The following is a 23885-nucleotide window of genomic DNA, read 5'->3' as shown; positions in this document are numbered from 1 at the left end:
CAAACTGCAAACATCCACAAACCAAGACGACTTTCCCTCTCGAGAGAAAGCGTCACCAACACTCTACTGATACCAGTCACGTGACATCTGAGTAGAGTGCTGATGCCAATAAAGCAGCATATCAAAGACTTCAACCAATTCTTTTTTGACTTCCTCTGGTCTTCCTCACTTTTCGAACAACTCCAATGAAGCAAAACGTTTCCTCCTGCCAAAGATGGAGGCAAAAACATGATAGACATCCAGTCAAAATTTCAAACAAGTTGCATCGACAGAATTTGACAACTGAAATCTGGCACGAATGGACCATTTTTAACTTCAGCTACAACATGAGGCACATCAACCCCTTCCTATTCTCCAATAGCATTCCACATGGCACAAATCCAAAGGAGATGTACTCGGATATCTTTAATCCTTCTGTAAGTTGAAAACTTTGAAACACGATTTGGAAAACACATCCTACAAAAACATGTACATTAATCTGAAAATCCAAAATGAAAAGAAGATCTCTAAATATGATCCACAATGAAAAACCCTATTTTGGAACAAGATCCGTCTCAAAGAAAAATAAATTAAACATCTCCTTCCACCTCATCTATCCGCTGTTTCATTTCGAATAGCACTTGGAGGATAAAAATGAGATGACTTTAAAAGATCAATATAATCCTGTAGAATCACAAACTTCAAATTGTGCCGAAAACGTGATGGTAGTGGTACGGTACCCATTTCCTCACAGAGTGCTCCTTTGCACTAGGAATATGGAACGCCTGAAACAGCAATATTCTGACGTAATCAATGACAACCTCGAAATAACAAAGAACATGATCCTCTACAATCAGTTCCCCGGCGGACAAAAGAAGAATCCAATATCTTTGATCATGATGAATGTCGTCAAACATAAAATCATCCAAAAGAAGATATCTCTGGATATTAGCAACACATACAGCTACCGCAAAATGACTTCGAACCTTTTTGCATACAGCAAAATTTACGCCAGGTTTGTTGCTGTGGGTTTTACATCAGATCACATGACTAACAATGCAAAGATTGTGAAAAATGTGAAGAAGATTTTATTAATGACAAAATATTAAGAAACGGGCGGATTTACCGGGTGGGCCTGATTGGTACAGGCCCACCCAGATTAACAGTGGTCCCACCCAAAATCAGTTTCATGAAAAAAATATTAATGTTCAACACTATGCAGTAGAACAACCAAGTGGTACTGAATTGTCTGTGGCATCACTATTTCACACTGAAAGCTACATATGCAACTTTCCGCAAGGATTCGAAGGGTAAGTTTGGTGACGTGCTCAAACTGACAGAAGAACTGATGGTAACATATGAGATAACTAACTGGGACGTGGTTACTTCTCGTAAACGCAAGCTGACTTCGAAGTTTCACAAGTCTGTTGTCACCACAACGCTGGGAAAACGTCAGCTATCAAGAGCAATGAGGATTTAAGGGCGCTGTGGAACTGTATTCTTGACAGGCAGATGACGGAATTAAACTGTCGCTTTATAGACGACACGTATGGACATAGGCGCCGACTTTGTAAAAAACCTTGGGAAGCGGGAAAGGTGATGACGTCATAACCATAACGCTATTTTACTCAATTAAAATAGTCTTTGATTAAGCTTACTGTCTTGTTTATATTGACACGTAGGTCGCCGCACTGAGAGACGCTCTTTCGACAATTGACGCCACACGCAACGGGTTAAAACACTGGCCTTTTACAATGAGGAATTTTAAATTTGACTAAAGGGTTACAAATGACGTAGTCTTCGGTTTTCCGACACAAATAATTTTCACAACGGCCTTGATTTAACGCATTTGCCGAGAATTGAACCACAAGTGAACATTGTTTGATCTTGCCATATCTATATCTTTGTTTGTAAAGTTGGTCATTTACCATTATACCTGACTGAAATATCAAGGCAGACGTCAACAACACGATCTTGCAGCGACAGCACGAGTTTTAAAGCTAAATTAATGGTTACATTAACTTTCATAATCTTAACGTAATAACTTAAAAAGTAGCCTATACTACTTTACAACCGATGTTTGAATTTTTTAGGCGTTTAATAACATTTACTTATTTTTTATTACCACCTAGTGATCATATATTCTGCTTTGCCTTGCAAACTATCAAAAGTTTCTCGAAGTGTTTAACATCTTACAATTTCGAGTTTTGACAACTTAGAAAAATGGAAGATAAAGTAAGCACCACGTTGAATACTTTCTATAACTTTAATTGCCCGTTAGTCAGTTAGCTGTTAGCATATCGCGATTTAACAAAACATCCTTGCATGTGTTATCACAAGTTATGAACATATCGTTTTCCATATTGAATGGTGATTCATTCTGGATTGGAAAGTGTAACCAACTAAACGTCAGCCAAAAGTATCCAAGAAACCCCCCAACTTTATTAGGTTGCTCTGAAAGTAAAAATGGTGCAAGGACTTGCAGTCACAAGATAAAATGTGGCAAAATAAATACAAAACGGCAAACTGACCGTATAGCAGAAAATGTAAAAAAATTTCGACTGTGTGGCCTAGTGGTGAGAACTTCTGCGCAACGTTTGAAGGGATGTCGGTTCGACACCACTCTAGTAGAGTATGCAGCTATGTCTCGGCAAAGACTCATAGTAGCATGCCAAAATAAGCGTAGCAGACCATATGTCCCTTCGCTTCTTTCTGATGTCTGTTGTGTTGCATCAGTCATCGCATCAGTGCAGACTATTATAATGTTGTCGCAAAGGGCACAAAATAAAACGTGGTTATTGTTTGCTAAAATTAACATAATTAAAACTCATTTTAACATGTTTTTCAATCTTAAACTGAGTCGCTCTCTTTGAAACTTAATAGCATGGACGTTATTTGTTGCAATTACTTCTACACCAAAACTGTGCTTATATTTATTTGCCATTGTTTATATCAAGCACTCATCATCACCATCTTCATCAAGTTCCTTCCTCTTGTAGAAGATTGAAGGCAAAGTGCCAACTGTTTTTGTTTTAAGGTACTACTTTAATTGTAGTTTTTAGTCAAATTCTACCAAGATTTCTCTAGAAAATTCGACAAAACAAGTCAAGCCATGACTTAATTGAAATAACCAAAAAGAAAATTAAACGTCCGACTCACGTCAGATATTTCCACTAAGTTGCTATTTCCTGTATTTGCCATTTTAACAAAACGAAACCCACGACTATCACCTTAAGATGAAAGAAAATATAAACAAAATATTGATTTTCAAATAATTTTTGTTTCAAACAATTTTATAGCCTAATATCAGTAGAACAAAGTTCATGCAACCAGAAGGTCTCACTGACCACGAGTCTTGCCACACGTCACTGGCGTTTTCAAACCAATGCAATTTAAGTCATTCAAATGAGTATATAAAACAAATGTTGAACAGATAAATATGTTGTTATAGATCTTAAATAGCCTACACAATTTACTGAGATTGCTTAGCACAACATCTTGCAGTAATTTTTTTTCATGAATGTAATAATAATCATGTTTGGTTTGTGCCTATTGTGACAACACAGTACGCTGCAATTAGGGATGCAACACAACAAACAACAGGAATTAGTGAGTTCTGCCATGGCATCGAAACAGTGACAGACTTCTGTTATCTGGGTGATCGGATAAATGGAAGTGGTGGATGTGAAGCAGCGGTGACAACAAGGGCAAGATTGGGCTGGGTTTTCGCACTCTCTCATTGGATGCACACTGTACGTTTTTGGTTTATGTACGTTTCGCATCCAAACAAAAATAAAATGACCATCCACTCCCATTATTTTGGCATGCCATTAAATTGTCTTGACGAGACACAGCCTGTGCTCTGGCGCAGTGTCGGGCCGACGTTCTGTCGAGCTAGGTTCGAATATAAATTTTTTAAGATTGCCAAACGCAGCTGGCAGCAATTCTTTTAAGCAGAAATAACCAGTTTGGTAAAGTTATCGTAGTTTCAAAACACTTATGCACCACTTTGCTTTGCAGGTAAGACTCTTCAGTACTGACGAAATATCATGTATAGCCGAAGGTAAGGGATTTTTAGGAGAAGGGTCCTATGGAGTCGTCAGGCTGGGATTTCACGAAACTTACGGAACTGTTGCCGTGAAGTGTTCTTCTATGAAAGGTGGAAGAGGGGAGAAAAAACTTTTCGAAAAAATGTGAGCGATATAGTACTTTTTGTTTTAAGATATTGTTTGGAGTAGCCAAATGGTGCTCACGCGGTTTTGCCTGACGGTCTCTTATGAGACAGCAATTCAGGTAACCGCTTAAATGTCCAATTGTTTTACCGAGTGTAACTTATATTATCTCAGTGTTAGGATCTGTTAGGTTCCTCAGTTCCGTAGCGTAGGTCATAAAGCTGTAAAATGGTGTGCTGTTGGAAATTTACCAGGGTTTTATTCTATTATTCTCACTATAGGATTAAACGTGAGATTGGTCATCTTCAAAAAGCAAGCCATGAAAACGTAGTTCAAGTGTTTGGCTGGGCACAATGGTCGGGATCAATGGCTATCGTAATGGAGTATTTACCTGCTGGGAGTCTGAAACATATCCTTCTTGATGAAGATGTGAATTTGTCTTGGTACCTTCGGCTACGGTTTTGCTATGATATTGCAAATGGAATTGCTTTTCTTCACAATATTTCTGGACGAAAACGTTTAGTTCATGGAGATATCAAACCAGACAATATCCTGCTCACACACGACCTGCATTGTAAAATTGCTGATTTTGGAGGAGCTGCTTTGAGAAGCTGCACTGGATCAATTACCACCGTAACAACTAGTACGTTGGCGGAATCTAACACAAAACCAACCAGCAATCAGTATACACCACTATATGCTCCTCCAGAATTTTTAAAAAATCCGTCTGGAAAAATTACAGCAAAGCATGACACATATGGGTTTGGAATGACTATGCATATGGTCTTATCTCGTGAGCAACCTATTATTGCAGAAGCACTGATACAAATTTTCTTGGAAGAGGTAAAGACTCATGGTAAAAGATTAGATCTTGAAACTATCAATGAACACAAAGAAGAAATGATAGAAATTGATGATAACCAACTTTCTATTCTTGAACTTTTGGAAGAAATCATGATTGCATGCTGGGACCAAGACCCCAACAAAAGGCCGTCTATGACAGAAGTTAAGGATCGTTTGTTTCATCATCTTTCGGATTGTGACGGAAGCCATTATCTTGTAATAGAAAAGGATGTTGCTGACGCATTGAAAGACATAGAGATAGAATATCCATCACGAGAAGATTGTTATTGTGTATCTCTTGGAAGATTTAAACCGCCTTATTTTGACAAAGTTACAGGTAAGTTTATAGCTAAATTTAAAATTAACCTTAAAAACATTGTCACAACCAGTAGCATACCATACGCAAAAGGGCGTTTGAGGGTATAAGCCCTTCCACTGAGGTTGGTATATGATTTTTGTATTGTCCATTTGACTTCATCAACGTAACTTATTAAAACTTATTTTGGAAAAATCGAGTTTCTAAAAAGATAATTTCTTGTTCCCACAGTAGCAATTATAGCCAAGAAAATATGCTTTTATTTGAGCCCATTGTTGAGCTGTTTAAAGAAAAACTGGATCGCTGTCAACCTAAGCAAACCACTTGCTTGAATAACCGGTTTACTTTTCTAATTTTTAGTCGACCACAGTTTATACCGTTTGTTGGGACAACTCACATTTTTCATGACCAACTAATTTAATATTATTTCAGGCGATAGTGTTCAATTCACAGATGGGCAAATTGGGGTATCTACGCTATTATCCGATACATCAGGTGCCTACGGAGATATGGTAACCTATTCATGATTTTATAGATGACAATCTGAAATTTTGTAGCTAACGTAAACAGATATTATTACGTAATAATTTTGTCGTAATTAATAATGAAGAGATGGTAAGGCTAAGCAAATGTTGAAGTTTTTAAAATGAAGGCCAGTTCAACGTTAAATAATTTTAGCTGTTATTAAGTAATTATGTTTTTATTCGGTAAAGTGGTTGTTTGTTCTAAGGATTACTTCAGTTAAGAAAATAGTAAACTTAAATCTACAAAAGTCATCACTATAATAGTAGCTTTGCTTACTGAAAGGGAAATGCATTTTCTTATTAGGTTAATAAATAGATTAGATATATTAACTTTGCATTTGAACCTATTTTTCGCACCATGATTTACGTGTTTACCGAAACATCTACAGTATGAGTATATTAGTTTTGGTCTTTTAAGTTATAAAAGTGTTGTAAAAGCTGACGTTGAATTTGTCAATGCGCAAAAAGCATTCAAAAAAAGTCATAAACTTATTAATAATATCAGTAATATAGCCTCATAAAATTGTAATAACAATAGGCAGGTGATAATATAATTAACACTAGTTTATCTAAACAATGTGTTTTATTAGAAAGTTTGAAAACAACAACCACAGATTCACATTCTGGCGTGAAAAGACCTATCCCTAATCTCTCCTCACCCCATGTTAACGTTGCACAGGATCACACCACTTCTGGTAATAACAAAAAAAAAAAATTGTGAACTAAGCAATTATTAACGTATTACAAGGCAGCGTATGAACTACACTGTATTAAAATATTTGCTGTAACAAAAACCTATTTCAATTGAAGAGTGTAGGTATGAAAGTGTAAAAGGTAAAAGTGTAAAGTGTAATGTATAAAGTGTAAAGTGTAAAATGTAATGTAAAGTGCAAGGTATAAAAGTGTGAATGTAAACCCAAACTGAGAAATATGGTGTAGGCCTACGTGTACTACAGCGCCTTCCAAAGACGCAGTGCAATAACCACAAACGTGAGGATATCGTCTCAGGCACTGTGAAGTGCTTGGTTGTCTTATTTAATAGCTTTCCGATGGAAAGAGTGATCAACTGATCTACTTTTGTTAATTTTGCTCTTCGAAATGAATCTCCTGTGACTGATATCTTCCTGGAAAGCTAATCCTTCCCGATAGTTGGATTGATTCCCACTTACGAAAATATTATTACGCTTTTAGGCTACATCTCAAATAGAATCACAACGTTACCGTCTCACTTTTGATACCCGCGTATCAGCGCCGAAGAACACTCAACTACCATTGTAAGATACAATCTTAACAGTGATGCGTGGTAGCAAGCGACAGAACGCTCAGTTGGGTTCATTTTGGCCAACCTACCTTTGATTGATGAAATTGTAGGCCATAACGTCAAAAAGGAAAATTATCTCCAGGTCCATAGCACCTATTCTGCAATGATTAAGAAATGATATTGGCAAAACGATATAGAAGATTGGTTGCCGATATTTTTGTCAAAAGTGTAAATTTGGTCTCGTTACACTTTATGTTTGTTCAGATTCCAACTTACCAATGAATAGACAGCAGCAGGCATCACAAGCTTGCTCCTCATCCAGCTATATGCCAAAGGAGCAGAACACTTCCATGTTGAAACAAATATCAAAAAATGATTTTCACTCCGCTGCATACTCTGGCGAAGTCAATTCACCATCATACCTATCAGGTGACTGTGTGATGTCACATCTTGCATTTGCTTACAAACAAGACGAAATAAATAACTCAACTCAAATCAATCAAAAAATCGTCGCTTAAGTTGATAGTTTGGGTCACAGATAACTGGAAGTCCACCCAAAATCTCTAGTTTTGCGAGATTGTAGTTTCCGGTTATGCAGTAAATAAAGTTTCAGGAAACTCAAGTCAAACGTTTTTAAAATTAATTTTATTTAGGCTATTGTACTTTAAATGATCATACAGTTCAAGTGTGAAACTTTTATTTGTTTAAAACTTTGAAACAAAATTGCACACACTCGTTGCCAGTAATAAAAAGCGCGTAATTTTGGTGCATCCCTTAGAATACTTAAATTACATCATGCTGTATTACAAATACAGTAATTCAACCGTTGAGTACAAAAGGTTTGACATCACATATCAAACAAGTCAATTATTATGGGTGAATTCGGAGCTGTTTCATGTGTTTGCACTTTTTGTTACTACACCTAATTACCAAGATCTAGAAATAGATTCAGGATAATAATATACTCGACTGCGCCTATATGGCTGAACTGACACCGTAACTATAACCTATGTCTTGTAAAGCGCTGAGAAGCAACGCATACGCTATCTGTGATGAATATCACTGTATAAAAACTCGGGACAAAAACAGGCATTCTTATCTACCAATTCCATTTGTCAAGCTTTTTGTACTCAAAAGTGTAATTAGCACTGCTTTTCAAAAAAAAAAAAAACGACAGCTTTTAGATCACTTTGAACATATTATGAGAAAGTGATTTAATGATCTAACGTAACTTACTTGATAAATGTAGTTATTACTACTTTCGATTTGTTCCAATTGATATTGCTTAGGCGTACAATCAGATCAAGACAGCTATAACAAAGTATCCCCTGATTATCCATCAAACACTTCTCTGCTACAACTTATGCAGTTAGCTGATGGTCCATCAGAAGAAAATGATTTGCGCAATTCATCGCAGCATCATCAAGGTAGGTTGACCCGACAGGCAAGAAACAAAAGGTTTTTGAACTTAAGAGAAGGCATTTGTTTTAAATTTTAGGAGAGTTTTGAGAAAAAGGCTAAACTAAATTTACTTGTTTTGCAGACCATAGAAGTTTTTTAGAATTTAATTGCAACTTGTAAAACACAGATAAATGTTAAAATGCGCATTTAATCTCAATTAAGTAGGCCCCGCGAGCCGCGTTTGAAGACAATATAAAGTACTGTAGCCAGTGGCGTACGCAGGAGGGGAATTGGGCTACGCATTGAGCATTAGGGGAAGGCCTTCCTCAGTAGTGTAGGAGAAGGCCTTCCTCAGTAGTCTCTTGTTCCATGACTGCTCCCACTGCTGTATCTGATGAGTCCACAGTTGATGCAAGTGATGCATTGGGTTCGAGATGGTGCAAAGGGTGGCCTTGTCGAGTGCTTGTTTGCTTGGTTGAAAGCACGTTGCAATTCTTCCATCCAGTTTCTCTTGAGTTTGCTTGAAAGAGCTTGATAGATTGGGGACATTATGCGCGCCACTCCTGGGACAAATCGATGATAAAAGTTGACCATACTTGCGAATTCTTGGAGACTTTTGATGTCAGTGGGCTGTGAACTGCTGGATCTCTTCTACCTTGGTTGTAGCGGGCGTGCCTTTTTCTTATCGATGACGTGGTTTAGAAATTCTATATCTTCAAGTCCGAACTGCATTTTTTAAATTTATGACTGACTTATGGTTATTCAAGTGCTGAAATAATATTTCGAGATGTTTTAGGTGTTCTTGTTTTGAACCGCTATAGCAACTAAGATATCATCCAAGTAAACGAAAACAAAATCTAAATGTTGACAAACAGTATCCGTAAGCCGCTGAAAGGTTTGCGCTGCGTTTTTAAGACCAAATGGCATTTGGAGGAATTCGTATAAACCAAATAGAATTATAACAGTCAGTAGTCTGATAAGTATATTTTTCTGCTACCGGCACTTGATGGTAGCCCCCTCACCAAGTCTATTTTGGAGAAGATTTTTGCGCCTAATCTTGCTGTGACTGAATACCATCATTAGGCTGTGCTTGAGAAAACAAGGCGTAGTAATCTGCGGAAAAAGGGACAATAGCTTAGTGTAGACATTTTCCTTTAAAGATATTGCATTACTTTGCGGTGCTACTTGCGTTGTGTTGAAAAGTGGGGAAGTGTGAAACGATTTGGTACATACCAAACGTTTATTTTTTACATCTACCACTAGTAAAGGGACTCTGAGAAAGTCTACTCCAACCAGTGGTTGTGTTACATGCACTAGAGTAAACGTCCATTTAAACGTACCTGCGGGCAGTGCCAGCTTGGAAGTTCTTGTGATGTCGGTCTTGATTGCACTGTCGTTTGCCGCTGCTAAAGGTGGCTTTACTGAAGGCTACCGTTGCGTCAATCTTTCCATAAAGCTAGCAGGACGCTGATTTCTGCTCCAGTGTCCACTAAAAACTTTTGGTTTGAAATAAGATCTTTAACAAAAAATAGGCTGCTGCTACATGCCAGTTGTCATGGCCGCTAACGGCAACTGGCCTTTTCGTTTTCCTGGAAGCTACGTAGTGGTTGACATTGTCTCGCTTTCTTGCCGAATGGTTTGTGGTAGAAACAAACTGAACTCGCGTTTTGCGTACTTTGTTGACTTCGTAGATGAGAACGTTGCAATCTAAAAACGCTGGGTTCCTTTATGACAGCCAACCACAAGACGTCTGCTTTTCGGGCTAACTCTCGGGGGCTGTTAGAGCGTTGATTTGCTAATTCTAACTTGATTAGCCTACTTACGTTAGGCAAATGTTTTATAAAATCTAGTTCAACAAAAAACACGGGGTAGCCTATGATCGCCCGAAAACCTGAGCATTTCATCCATCTACTCTAAGAGCTTTCTGTCTCCTATGTCGGACGTATTTAACAGTTTTTCAGCTCGTTCGCTTTCTGTTGTAATTAGTCTATCTTTAATAGCTTTATATTTGTTTTTTGTTGGGGGATTTTCCGGTAAGTCCGTGGTGTACGCAGAGATGTACGTATACGCCGCAAATTCTACGCCGCATACTTGCGGCGTATAGACTTTTTGTTTACGCTAACGCTTGCGGCCACATTTTTTTGGATAGTTTGCCCTTGAGGCTACGCCGTAAAGTTTTCGCGTTTTTTTTAGCGCATAGCGTCAACGCATACTTTTTAATGTATTTTTTTTCGCTACAACACGCTAATACCTTCCAGCGCTGCAGTTGAAAGAATGTTTTCAATGGGCAAAGACATATTGGAACCAAAACACATCAAAATGTCAGATGAACACTTTCAGATGCTTGTGTTTCTTCGTGGAAATTCAAGATAAAACTTGTTAGTTTCGAGTGGTTTATACCGTGTGGATGTTCGGCACCTAGCAAACAAAATTAGTTTACGCTAGTGTATGCGCTGACGCTGACAACTTTTTTTACAAGTTACGTTGACGCATACGGCGTATGGATTTTCGAACGTTTGCGTTTACGCTGACGGCGTCAATATTTTTTGTATGCGCGTACATCACTGGGTGTGCGTTGGTGTAATGCTGATATTATGTAAAAATACTTCTTCTCGTCAGCTTTTATGTTGCGCAAGGAAAATTGTGCTTCTGCCTGGTGGACCACATTTTGGGCTGTCCCCAACAGAAACTTTGTAATTTTAAGCTAACTGCGTTTTTGTTGCTTTGCATTTCGGCTGCTATAAGTTCGTTTATATTTTCACTGAAATTAATTTCGGGAACACCAATGAGGTGTGCCTCTCCCCCTTCCTTGAGAAAATCCTGCGTACACTAATAACGTACTCCCTAGACCTCCCTGTCAACGCTACCGACTACTGCATATCCAAAGAATACATGGTGGTCCCTTATAGTAAGGTTACCCGTCCCTTAAATCATGCCGAATCCGGATCCAGAATTACCCTCTGGACTCTCCTGTCAACCCTACTGGACTTTATTTAAAGGCGGAACTTTAACCACCTAATTTGACATTTTTTAATTTATTTTGTAGCACGTGGCTCTGTTCGTTTCGATCGGCAAACTGTGACATCATCAGAGCCAGCTTCACCGTTTAATCAAATATTGTCAACCGTTGTGACCCGACCTCGTGATAGAGAACCTATTTATCACGTCGTAAATTTAGGGAATAGCTTGCTCCAACTTATGTTGCCAAAAAAAAAGTAAATTTCTTTTGAAGGAATGCTCTGATTGTAAAATAATTTGTTTAAAGTAGACCCGCTGTCTTTTAGAGACCTTTAGCCATCTTAGGCTACATGAAACATCTCTTCACTCGATCGTGTATTTGATTGCCTGTTGAAAACTAAAACTGTCTAACCATAGACTCATGCCAAACAAACTTTGAAGCACCAAAATTTCAAATATTTTCTCCATTTTATACTGTAACATAAGTTTATCTTATAGTAGGTTTCGTTTCACTATCGTAGACATTGGATATTAGTTGATCATCTTTGGAAAATGTTTGTACTTACTACTTTGTAATAAACAGTAGGCTATTCATTGAAAAGGCTTTACCGCAAGCTAAAACCTACAGCATTTTCATATACATAGCCTACCTATAGCATAATTCAAGTCTAGTGTACGTTTACTGCACTGATGAGACCTAAAGGTCGAAACAGTGAGGTCCTGTCTGCAGTTATATACCAGAGATGTACGTATACGCCGCAAATTCTACGCCGTATACTTGCCGCGTAGACTTTTTGTTTGCGCTAACGCTTACGGGTTACGGCCACATTTTTTTGGATAGTTGTCGCTTGAGGCTACGCCGTAAAGTTTTCGCGGTTTTTTAGCGCATAGCGTCAACGCATACTTTTTAATGTCTTTTTTTCGCTACAACACGCCAATACCTTCCAGCGCTGCAGTTGAAAGAATGTTTTCAATTGGCAAAGACATATTGAAACCAAAACGCAGCAAAATGTCAGATTAACACTTTCAAATGCTTGTGTTTCTGCGTGTAAATTCGAAATAAAACTTGTTAGTTTCGAGTGGATTATACCGTGTGAATGATTGGCACCTAGCAAACAAAATGAGTTTACGCTAGTGTATGCGCTGTCGCTGACGCCGCCAACTTTTTTTGCAAGTTACGTTGACGCATAGGCTACGGCGTATGGTTTTTCGAACGTTTGCGTTTACGCTGACGGCGTCAATATTTTTGTATGCGCGTACATCACTGTTATATACACACTACACAGTATATAAACAAGAAACACTATTAATACTACAAAAAGTGCTCAATGCCAAGCAAAAAAGCCAAGCAGAGCAAATTATATCAAATATAGGCTATTAGTTATTACTTTTTAAAACCTCTACAACCTGTTTCACCCTAAAAAGGGGATCATCAGAAGGTCATTAATATAGAATCTATTTGAATAAAGACCGTCTGATGATCCCCTTTTAATAAGGTGAAACAGGCTGTAGAGGTTTTAGAAAGTAATAACTATATTTTGATATAGGCCTATATGTATACATAGGCTAAATAGTAATTTCGTCTGGTTTTATCAACACTATAAACAAACAAATTATCTTGTACAATCTTATTCTGAATGTTTGTTTGTTTGAATTCTTGAATGTCCACTTGTTTATATTTGCATAGCCTATGTCTTATAGAGCATGTTGTATGCAAGCGAATTTGTTGAATTGTTCTTTTCGCTTCATATGGGTCGCAAGGTCTGAAATAAACGTTTAATAATAATTTCTTCACAGAAAAAAATTATTTTAAATAAAATGTGTCGAAATATGGTAGGCTACATAAAATATTAAAAAAATAAGCCAAGAAGGTTTAACTGACGAGTTATGTGATGAAGGCACGTGCCTGCATGTCTTCATCATAGCTAAACTTATTCATTGAGCATTGGTTGGTTGATTGGTTTTGAATCTTTATCCTCGGACTGACAAAGCCTTGATAGGTTATTCCTGGTATATTCGCATACTTGTAGAGGCTCTTGGCCCAGGGTCGGGTACCAAAATTGGCAGAGTGAATTTTTTCGATTGTTGAAGTGTTGTTGCTGGGGAGTTATTCCATTCACTAGGTGCCGCTAAATGGAGAGCAGAGCTGAAATGCGTTGCTCAAGCGCACACCCCGAAAGTCGAACCAGCGCCGCGTGATCTTGAGCCGGGCGCGTAACCACTGAGCTAACGGAGCGGACAAAGCATGTTAAGTAGGCCTACGCTTAAAAAGTTCAAGATTAGATATAGTCTAACCTACGACCGAGTGCAAAGTAATTGCTGGTGGTGAAAGTTCCTGAAAGCAGAGCTACCAAATCTGTGCGAGCTCTGACATTGAAAAGATTGGTTTAAGATTTCAGTAATCTAGGACGGTCTATTATGCAAAATAGCACAGAGAGACGTATGACGCAGAGATTTTATTTATCGTTTTTAAGATGGAAAGGGAACCTGCATGGGCAGAATTATAAAAGCAAGAGCACCGCAGTCTTATCCTACATCTAGCATAGGCTTCAGCTATATATTTTTTCATCTGTGGTGGTTAGTGATACACACGGGCCTGTACAGTGTACACGGTGCAAGATTATTTTGAAGTAATCTAGGTTACCGTATATTAAGTATTCGCTCTTGCCAATTTTTGTAATAGCTTATGCCCTATGGCCTACTTGTGTCGCTTTGACTTTTTTTTTAAAAAAAATTTAGGCTATTCTCGGTCTGACAAAGCCTTTCATAGGTTATTCTTAGCAGTTTTGCATAACCTACTTGAGGAGACTTTGAACCACTGAGGTCCCGGGAAAAACATATTCAACTAGGCCTAAATTTCTTTGTTCGTGAAATCTAAGTCTAAAACCTCTCAGGATGTTTGCATTGTGAGGGAAGTTGGACAGGCTACCCTAGGCTACTTAACGTTTACGTTTTGTCGCTTTTACCTCTTTCTAAACTTCTGCTAGGCTATGTTTGACATAGGCTACCTTAGCAGAGGTGTACAGGATGCGGATCCGGACTCGGGTCTTACTATTTTTCATCGGATCTGGATCTTGTTTTTTTTTGAAGTAGGATCGAATGCGGATCCTATATAGTCTGGGAGCCTACGACAGAAGATTTCACCCCATAAGGTACAAAAGGTTTGACCCCTTGAAGTTACTGGGGTCAACCATGTCACTCACAAAAAGTATGGAAGATTGAACGCACCGGGGACCCTAGAGCCCCCTAAAAAGCCCAAAAAGGGGGTTAATTTCACCCCATAAGGTACATGGACCAAACTTGGTGAAAACGAAGTTCTATGTCAGGACATCACAAAAATATCAAATCTAACAATATTTTCGAGTGAAAAGGTGATGTAAGACCCTCCCCAAAGTGGCCCCCCAGGGGGTTAATTTCACCCCATAAGGTACATGGACCAAAGTTGGTCAAAACGAAGTCTTATGTCAGGACATCACAAAAATATCAAATCTAACAATATTTTCGGGTGGAAAGGTGATGTAAGATGCCTTCAAAGTGACTTCCCTTAATGTGACCCCCTCGGAAGGTTTATTTCACCCCATAAAGTACATGGACCAAACTTGGTCAAAATGAAGTCTTATGTCAGGACATCACAAAAATATCAAATCTAACAATATTTTCGGGTGGAAAGGCGGTGTAAGATGACTTCAAAGTGACTTCCCTTAATGTGACCCCCTCGGAAGGTGTAGTTCACCCCATAAAGTACATGAACCAAACTTGGTCAAAACGAAGTCTTATGTCAGGACATCACAAAAATATTAAATCTAACAATAGTTTTGAGAGGAAAGATGATGTAAGACTCCCCCAAAGTGACCCCCAAGGGATTAATTGCACTCCATAAGGTAGGCTACACGGACTAAAGTAGGTTAAATCGAAGTCTTATTTCACGGCATAACAAAAATATCAAATCTAACAATATTTTCGGGTGGAAAGGTGATGTAAGATGTCATCAAAGTAACCCCCAGAGGGTTTATTTCACCATAGAGTACATGGACCAAACGTGGTCAAAACGAAGTCTTATAGGACATCACAAAGTATCAAATCTAACAATACTCTCAATTGGGAAGGTGATAAAAGACCTACCCATAAGTGAATCTCCTCCCATAGTTCAATTTACTTCATCCCTTACTCGAACCAACCTTGGTGTAACGGAAGTGCTATGCCAGGACAGTACGAATGGATTAAATCTAAAAATATTTTTATATAGGTTTTGGTGAAATACATTCACAAGCTGTCCCATGATGCATGAAATGGAACTATAGCCTACTTTACAAAAAGTTTTTGTATAAATCATATTCAGTCAATCGAAAAAAGGCAACAGGACATGACAATGCATGGCTTTGTAACACCAAAAACAGAAAGTACATAAGAAGCATATAGGCTACAGTAGCCAGAAAATTGATCCAAGATCTTGATACGACCACTAAATGTGGACTTAATCGAACAACTGACTATCCAAATCAAAACGTTTCGAAATGAATCATTTGGAACGTTAATTCAGGCAGTAATGAACATTTTCCAGCTGCTACAATAAATAACCCAATAAACCCAATGCAGTAAATTTTTGTTTAATGCCATTTGCTTCATGTCTCCAATCAGTTATTGTAACTGTTCATTCATAAACAGAGATTGTTTGTGTAAATGTAAAAGGTCGTTTCTTTATTCTTCATTGTCACTGCTGTCGCTTTCACTTTCTTCATCTTATTCTTCAGATTCATACAATTCTCCTGTTATATACAGAGATAAAGCAAGCTGTCTGCGATGTACCAGCCCCAAGCAATGTGGTTATCCGCACGTCTGACACTGACTGTCTTGTAATTGGCCTAGGTTGCTATGGAAGTTTTGATCCTTCATTAAAGATATGGATAGAAGCTGGCTTGCAAAGCAATAACACGCAGCGGTACATCAACATCAACCAGCTGCATAGGCCTACCGCACTTGGAGTGACGATTTGCAAGTGTTTACCTGCATATCATGCCTTTACAGATTCTGATTACACCTCGTCATTTAGCAGGAAAGGGAAAGTGCGGCCGCTGAAATTACTCCAAGGAAACCACGAAGCGCAGGCAGCTTTTAGCCAACTCGGACAAGACAAAGAAATTAGTGAAGACACTATCATCACAATAGAGAACTTTGTGTGTAACATGTACAAAAACAAGAAATTTAATTATGTCAACGAAGTCCGTTTACAAATGTTTTTAGACGGCTACAAACCCAAAAAAGAAAATGAAAGGATATCATGCATACCAGAAGCTACTGTAGATAGTAGTACTTTACCACTTTGTTTACGAGTACTTCTCCAGAAGACAAGGCGCACACATCTCATCACAAGATGGTGGTTATCTTCAACTAGAAGTGAACAAGCAGCAACGTCGCTGCTAGAGTATGGCTGGAAAGAAGAAGGAGGTTGTTATAAAGTGGTGTGGTTTGAAGGTAAAGGTATAAAGCATCTTTAGATGTCTCTGCGTGGAATCTGATCTCATCCAGGAAAGTCAAGAAGAAGGTAAACAGCATTGGATGTCGCTTGGGTTACCCTTTATAAATATTAAACTTTCTCCTGGTCTATCCGTCATATACTTTCTTACTGTAAACATTAGCCAATAACTGGCTTTAAAGTTTCGTTTTAGGAACCTATAACCAAAATTTTCTGCAATTTTGAGAAAAATGCCTGGGTGCACTAAATAACAAATAAATGTTGAACTTTTTCCAGTTAATAGTAAGTTGCAATGTTGCATTATTCGAAGAAATATAGACGTCTGTAAAAGATAATAAAATTACTATTGTATGTTACGCATATCTGTAGTGCATAATAGCAATTGTTTCGTACAGTCTTTATTTCTCTGTACGGTAGCCTATATAACAGGAGAATTGTATGAATCTGAAGAATAAGACAAAGAAAGTGAAAGCGACAGCAGTGACAATGAAGAATAAAGAAACGACCGTTTACATTTACATAAACAATCTCTGTTTATGAATGAACAGTTACAATAACTGATTGGAGACATGAAGCAAATGGCATTAAACAAAAATTTACTGCATTGGGTTTATTGGGTTATTTATTGTAGCAGCTGGAAAATGTTCATTACTGCCTGAATTAACGTTCCAAATGATTCATTTCGAAACGTTTTGATTTGGATAGTCAGTTGTTCGATTAAGTCCACATTTAGTGGTCGTATCAAGATCTTGGATCAATTTTCTGGCTACTGTAGCCTATATGCTTCTTATGTACTTTCTGTTTTTGGTGTTACAAAGCCATGCATTGTCATGTCCTGTTGCCTTTTTTCGATTGACTGAATATGATTTATACAAAAACTTTTTGTAAAGTAGGCTATAGTTCCATTTCATGCATCATGGGACAGCTTGTGAATGTATTTCACCAAAACCTATATAAAAATATTTTTAAATTTAATCCGTTCGTACTGTCCTGGCATAGCACTTTCGTTACACCAAGGTTGGTTCGAGAAAGGGATGAAGTAAATTAAACTATAGGAGGAGATTTACTTTTGGGTAGGTCTTTTATCACCTTTCCAACTGAGAGTATTGTTAGATTTGATATTTTGTGGTGCCTTAGAAGACTTCGTTTTGACCACGTTTGGTCCATGTACTCTATGGTGAAATAAACCCTCTGGGGGTCACTTTGATGACATCTTACATCATCTTTCCACCCGAAAATATTGTTAGATTTGATATTTTTGTGATGTCCTGACATAAAACTTCGTTTTGACCAAGTTTGGTCCATGTACTTTATGGGGTGAAATACACCTTCCGAGGGGGTCACATTAAGGGAAGTCACTTTGAAGTCATCTTACACCACCTTTCCACCCGAAAATATTGTTAGATTTGATATTTTTGTGATGTCCTGACATAAGACTTCGTTTTGACCAACTTTGGTCCATGTACCTTATGGGGTGAAATTAACTCCCTGGGGGGTCACTTTGGGGGGAGTCTTACATCACCTTTCCACTCGAAAATATTGTTAGATTTGATATTTTTGTGATGTCCTGACATAGAACTTCGTTTTCACCAAGTTTGGTCCATGTACCTTATGGGGTGAAATTAACCCCCTTTTTGGGCTTTTTAGGGGGTTCTAGGGTCCAGATCCACCCGGTGCGGTCAATCTTCCATACTTTTGTGAATGACATGGTTGACCCCAGTAACTTCAAGGGGTCAAACCTTTTGTACCTTATGGGGTGAAATCTTCTGTCGTAGGCTCTCGGTCTAATACATTTCATGAAGTTTTTTTGTGTACAAAGATATCAAATTTTAATGTGCTCTTGGCAACATTTCCAAACTCGGGGAAAGTTTTGAACAACTGCCTTTGTGGAAACACTGAAATTTTGGTCAGGTCAAAGTTAATGCTGAAACCATTGGACCAGTGCCGGATTTACCATTAACCCGCATAGACTGAAGCCTAGGGCCTCAAGATTCAGAGGCCTTAAAATATAAGATCTAGGCTACCACATATATTTCAAGACGTTTAAACATATATTTGCAGAAACTTTCAATAACAAAAAAAATTGACGTGAAATATCTGGCATGCATTGTTCTTTCTTTCTGATAACAGCTATGTATGAACTGCTATCCAACCTGTCTTCTTTCTAACTTTTGACTCAAGTTCCACATGTGTTGAATGAAGATTGATTGTATATTGTTAACAAGAGACGGGTTCAATTGTGATGTGGAATAGTCACTTCACACTCTTATTACGTGCGTCCGTTAGATTCACACATGGTAAAAGAAAGACGAAACACGTTTGGAAAACAGAAGTCAATAAATTAGAGAAAGAATAAGGAGAGATTGTCGCTCAAGCGTGACAGTGCATCGCAATGATGACGTCACGATTGCGCGACAATCTATGTCACAATACGGAGACAGATAACTTGGCCATAATTTCGTGAACATGCATGTTTACTGCAGTAGCCTATGTGTCGAAAATGTTTAATGTTAAAGAGATAAACAGGCAGAAGTTAAAAAATAGGCAGGCTTACAAGTTGACAATTGATGATAGATTTTATTTCATTATTAGCTGACAATCTACACGTAAAGGTTTCGCTTTGCTATGCACTGAATAGTTATTTTAGCAACCATAGTATGCAATGCTATAATGAAGTAGTAGGCCTATACGACATGAAACAAGCAAAAACAACACAATCACTTTGTGGAAATTCAATTTTACCCAGGTTGTGAAGTTATGCTTTACAGATAAGCGTGCTGCAATATAACATCTGCTTGCGTGGATAGAATGTTAACTTTACCAGAAGCTGTGATGCAGTGTAGCGGCGCCGGCATGTCACAGTACCCTACCGGTAACATAAGAAATTTTGGTTATGTTTGACCACAATAGAAAGGGTTGGCTTATTGCTAGTGTGGTTAATTTTAATCAGAGACGTAGGGGAGATGTGGGACCAACGACCCTTTTTGCACACTTTTGCCAAATTTTTTTTAAGTTTGACTCTCAGAATCACCAAAATCTGCAAAAAAGTTGTCAGCACACCCATCTACCTACATGCCAAAAACCAAATGAATATCTCGAAATTTTATCCTCCAAAACTGAAATTATAAAAAAATGAAAAAGTGGGTCATTGGTCCCACACATGGGGGACCGATGACCCACCCTCGTGGGACCTTTGACCCACCCTTACAATCGAGTCGAAAACTACACAATACTTTCTGGTTTTAAGTTTTGTTTCTGATTTTGCACAAAAAAATACAATCAAAACAATATGAAAAGTGAAATTTCAAGTCTAGCATCAGAAACGTGTTCATTTATGCACTGTAAAAACAAAGTCACGATGCATCATTAAATGTCATGGCAAGATAAATTTTCGTTAAACCGCATCTCTAGAAAGCCTTTTGATATCTGCTACCTGTGTAGGTTTGTCAAAAATGCACACAATTTCTGAGTGCTTCACAAACGCAAGATCCTCAATATCAGGAAACACAAAAGCATTTTTAAATTTGACTATCCTCTTCAAAAAAGAAATCTCAAAATCTCCATCCTCATCAGGACCATTCAGCAACAGGCCAGCAAACCTCTTACATCTTCCTTCACTGGAATACACTTTCACAATCACATAGAAACCAGCTTCATCACTCTGCTTTGGCGAAGTCGTCGTCTTTGTCATGACGTAACGCTTTTCTGACTAACTGCACAAAGTGTTTCTATCAATAATGTTTTCTTTGGCAGTCTTTTTTAAACTGACATTATGTTCTAATACTTCCTTCAAAGAATTGTTCTACAAATTGTTCTACACTTGTGTAAACAAAGAATATTTATTTTTGCACAGCTTAAAAGTAGGCATATTGAAGCTAAAAACAAATAAAATAACATTGGGGGACCTTTGACCCACCTGATAGCAAGCATGGGTCAAAGGTCCCACATCTGCTCCATCTTGGCATTCATGCAATGGTTAAAAAACTGGTGTGAATTTTTACCGGAAACCAATGCAGTTCCATCACCCAATCCATGGTGCATAGCCTGAACCAGGGTTTCCCAAACTTTTTTGGGCCACGGACCACTATTTGTGAATCTGTTTATTCGCGGACCCCCAATACAAAGGTAAAAATGAATAAAACCGAATTTTGTTTATTTAAAAAACTGACATCAATGGGACGGATGCTTCTTATTGCATAAGTCATCAATTCTCGGAGCTATTTGTGGCCATCTCGTGAATGAATGTGATGGCCATCTCGTGCCATAGGACAGAGGTGAATTGCCTGCCACGATCCGATATTACGCGGGAGCTACGAATCTAGAGACCCAATGCAGTATGAGTGCGCCTGCGCAGCTCTTCGCGTTGACATCTGACTGGCCAGCGAGTAAATCTGTCGATGACGGTTGAGATATAACAACATCCATTTGAACTAGGAAGGGGCCCTACTACCATACAGGGTCCACGGAAAGTCTGGACCTGTATTTTGTCTTCATGTTGGTATAAGAGCTGAAAATGCTGTCTCATACATGCAGGTCGTGGCAAAAGGCAATAAAATTTTAGTTGCCTTTTGCGATAGCAATGGGTATTCCTCCACAACACTCAACCAGAAAGATGTAATAGCTGTTTGATTGAAACTAAGCATTAAAGTTCGATCAGATGATAATTAATTCGGCTAATTCTTCTTCTTCGCATCCTGACAGATCAGTCTTTGTAACATATGTCTCTTTTAAAAAGTACTTCTTGAAATGTGCAGAAAGCAATTCCAAATGTTGTGTAACGTCAGAGAAAATCAACTCTGTATTAATTAAGGGTTTGCTGGTAATGTAGACACACAGAACAGGATACTTGACAGGGTACGTACTATACAACGTGTATGTGTGACTTTTTAATTTCTTGTCATATCGCCACGGACCACCTGTCCAGTCGTCGCGGACCACAGTTTTGGAAACCCTGGCCTGAACTACAAAAACTATTTAAAAATGTTCTCTTCCTATTCGAAAACAAAAAATGAATGCGCCCGAAAAAACTTATTTTTTTCCTCTAAAAACAACTTTTGCCTCTTAAAATCAAACTAGCAAGTCTGTGTTGACCAAAACACATGTGCTTGACAAAGAAGAAATCTCGACACCAAAACAATAAATAAAAAAATAAAACGCCTACATGATAGCGAAATCGAGCCTATGGTCATTGGTCTTACCCTGCTCATTGGTCCCACATCTTCCCTACGTAGCCTATACGCTGCAAATTCTATGCCGTAGACTTGCGGCGTAGACTTTTTGTGTACGCTAACGCTTACGGCTACATTTTTTTGGATAGGTGTCGCTTGAGGCTACGCCGTAAAGTTTTTGCAGTTTTTTAGCGTAGGTATAGCGTCAACGTATAGTTTTTATGTCTTAGCTGTTGTTTGTATTTTTTTTTATCAAACTGCGAAATGTTGACGTCTTGCACGTGACGAAGATCTAAACAAACAAACACAAACATTCTCGTCTCGCACGAGACGAACATCTCCAGTCGCTTGCATGCTGGCATCAGGATTAGTCTAATTCAGTGGTTCTCATCTTGGGGTCCGTGAGAAAGTATTTGGGAGTCCGTGATTACCTTGATGAATTTTAGAAAAAAAACGAAAAGTGATCTTTTTACTTTCATTTCTCTCTTTAAATGCAAATGTGTCAAGCTTAACCGTACCCGTTACTGGCGTAGACCTTATGGTCTCGCTCTCTGCTAATTCAGCAATTTCACATAGAAGCAGTGACGCTAGAAACCTGAGATTTCTTGACTTTTACTTTTTTTTCTTGCCCCAACTTTTAATCCCAATTATGTTAGTATCGGATAATTGTGAAGTTCACAATAAACCTTTTGTCACAGCCAGTTATGAAATGCAAGAAATTTGCTGATATTCAATAGCTTGATTGACAGTTTACTATTAGCGTGCGGTTTCATTTTGTGTTTGTCAATCATACCGAGACGGCGCTAAAATTCCATTCTGTACCCAGGCAGCAAAATCCGTCATTTTTACATTGATTCAACGTCGATTTTGCTGTCTGGGTAGGGAAACGGTCTCTGACGCGATATGAGTCATTCTTCGCTGGCAGACAATAATTAGGAAGGTGATTTGTTATATGCACAAATTGCTTTGTAGAGCAAAAAGTGCATGGAATACTGTTTGCACAAAAACGGAAAAACAAAATTGATGAAATTCTGTGTTCAATACAAGAAGACTTTCAAAATAAAATGTGAACTGAGAAGTTTGACCAAGAAATGGAGAAAATAGGTCAAAAACCGAGTCTTTATCACCTTTTCTACCTAAAATACACAATCACGAATATATTTTGCGAAAAAAATTAATTGAAGTGATAGATAAGGCTTATGACCAACGGCATACTTTCTCCCGTTGTTATTTTATATAAGCCGACGGAGTAATTAGCAATAAGAGAGACGTAGACCTGATGGTCTCGGCCAGTAACTCTTGCCGCCAAAAGGAAGCAGTAACAGATACGGTTAAGCCCGCGAGAATGAACTGTACCGGTGTGCATTAAAATAAATCTGTGCTGCTGCCTACAGTATGTACAACTGTACATTGACCTTAAACTAGATCTACCACAACGCATGTCGATTACAGTCAAATCAGTGAGTCAAATCAGGATTGGCTCGTAACCAAAGTTTACCTCATAGTAGCGGAACGACACCACTGCTTGCAGTTGGAGACTACGTTGTAGGCCTACTGTTAGGCCAGTACTGTTAGACCAGCGGCAATGCAATATGACGCACTGCTTGCAGTTGGAGACTACGTTATAGGCCTGGTCACAGCGGTAAACCATAATCTCTTCGTGGGAAAATTTTAACATAAAGTTCCCGAATCCGTTCGTCTGTATATAATGACCGAAGAAACACACACTTGAACTTCTTTTCAAACAGTGAATTTCTGTAAAATTAGCCCGCGGCTATCGAAATGGGGTG

General features: G+C 38.3%; 1 protein-coding gene across 1 annotated transcript; it reads left to right on the top strand.

Moving 5' to 3' along the window:
- The first annotated feature begins 326 nt into the window (after positions 1 to 326).
- Positions 327 to 6555, top strand: LOC145764282 (receptor-interacting serine/threonine-protein kinase 1-like). Its single transcript, XM_082575904.1, has 5 exons — positions 327 to 416; positions 4000 to 4172; positions 4433 to 5156; positions 5963 to 5990; positions 6449 to 6555. The coding sequence occupies exons 1-5, from the start codon at positions 327 to 329 to the stop codon at positions 6553 to 6555; spliced, it is 1122 nt and encodes a 373-aa protein (XP_082432030.1).
- Positions 6556 to 23885: the final 17330 nt, after the last annotated feature.

Source organism: Aplidium turbinatum, chromosome 2, assembly GCF_918807975.1.
Source record: "Aplidium turbinatum chromosome 2, kaAplTurb1.1, whole genome shotgun sequence".
In the NCBI taxonomy this organism is placed as follows: Eukaryota; Metazoa; Chordata; class Ascidiacea; order Aplousobranchia; family Polyclinidae; genus Aplidium; species Aplidium turbinatum.
Note: the sequence above shows the minus strand (reverse complement) of the source record. Positions and strands in the feature narration are given on the sequence as shown.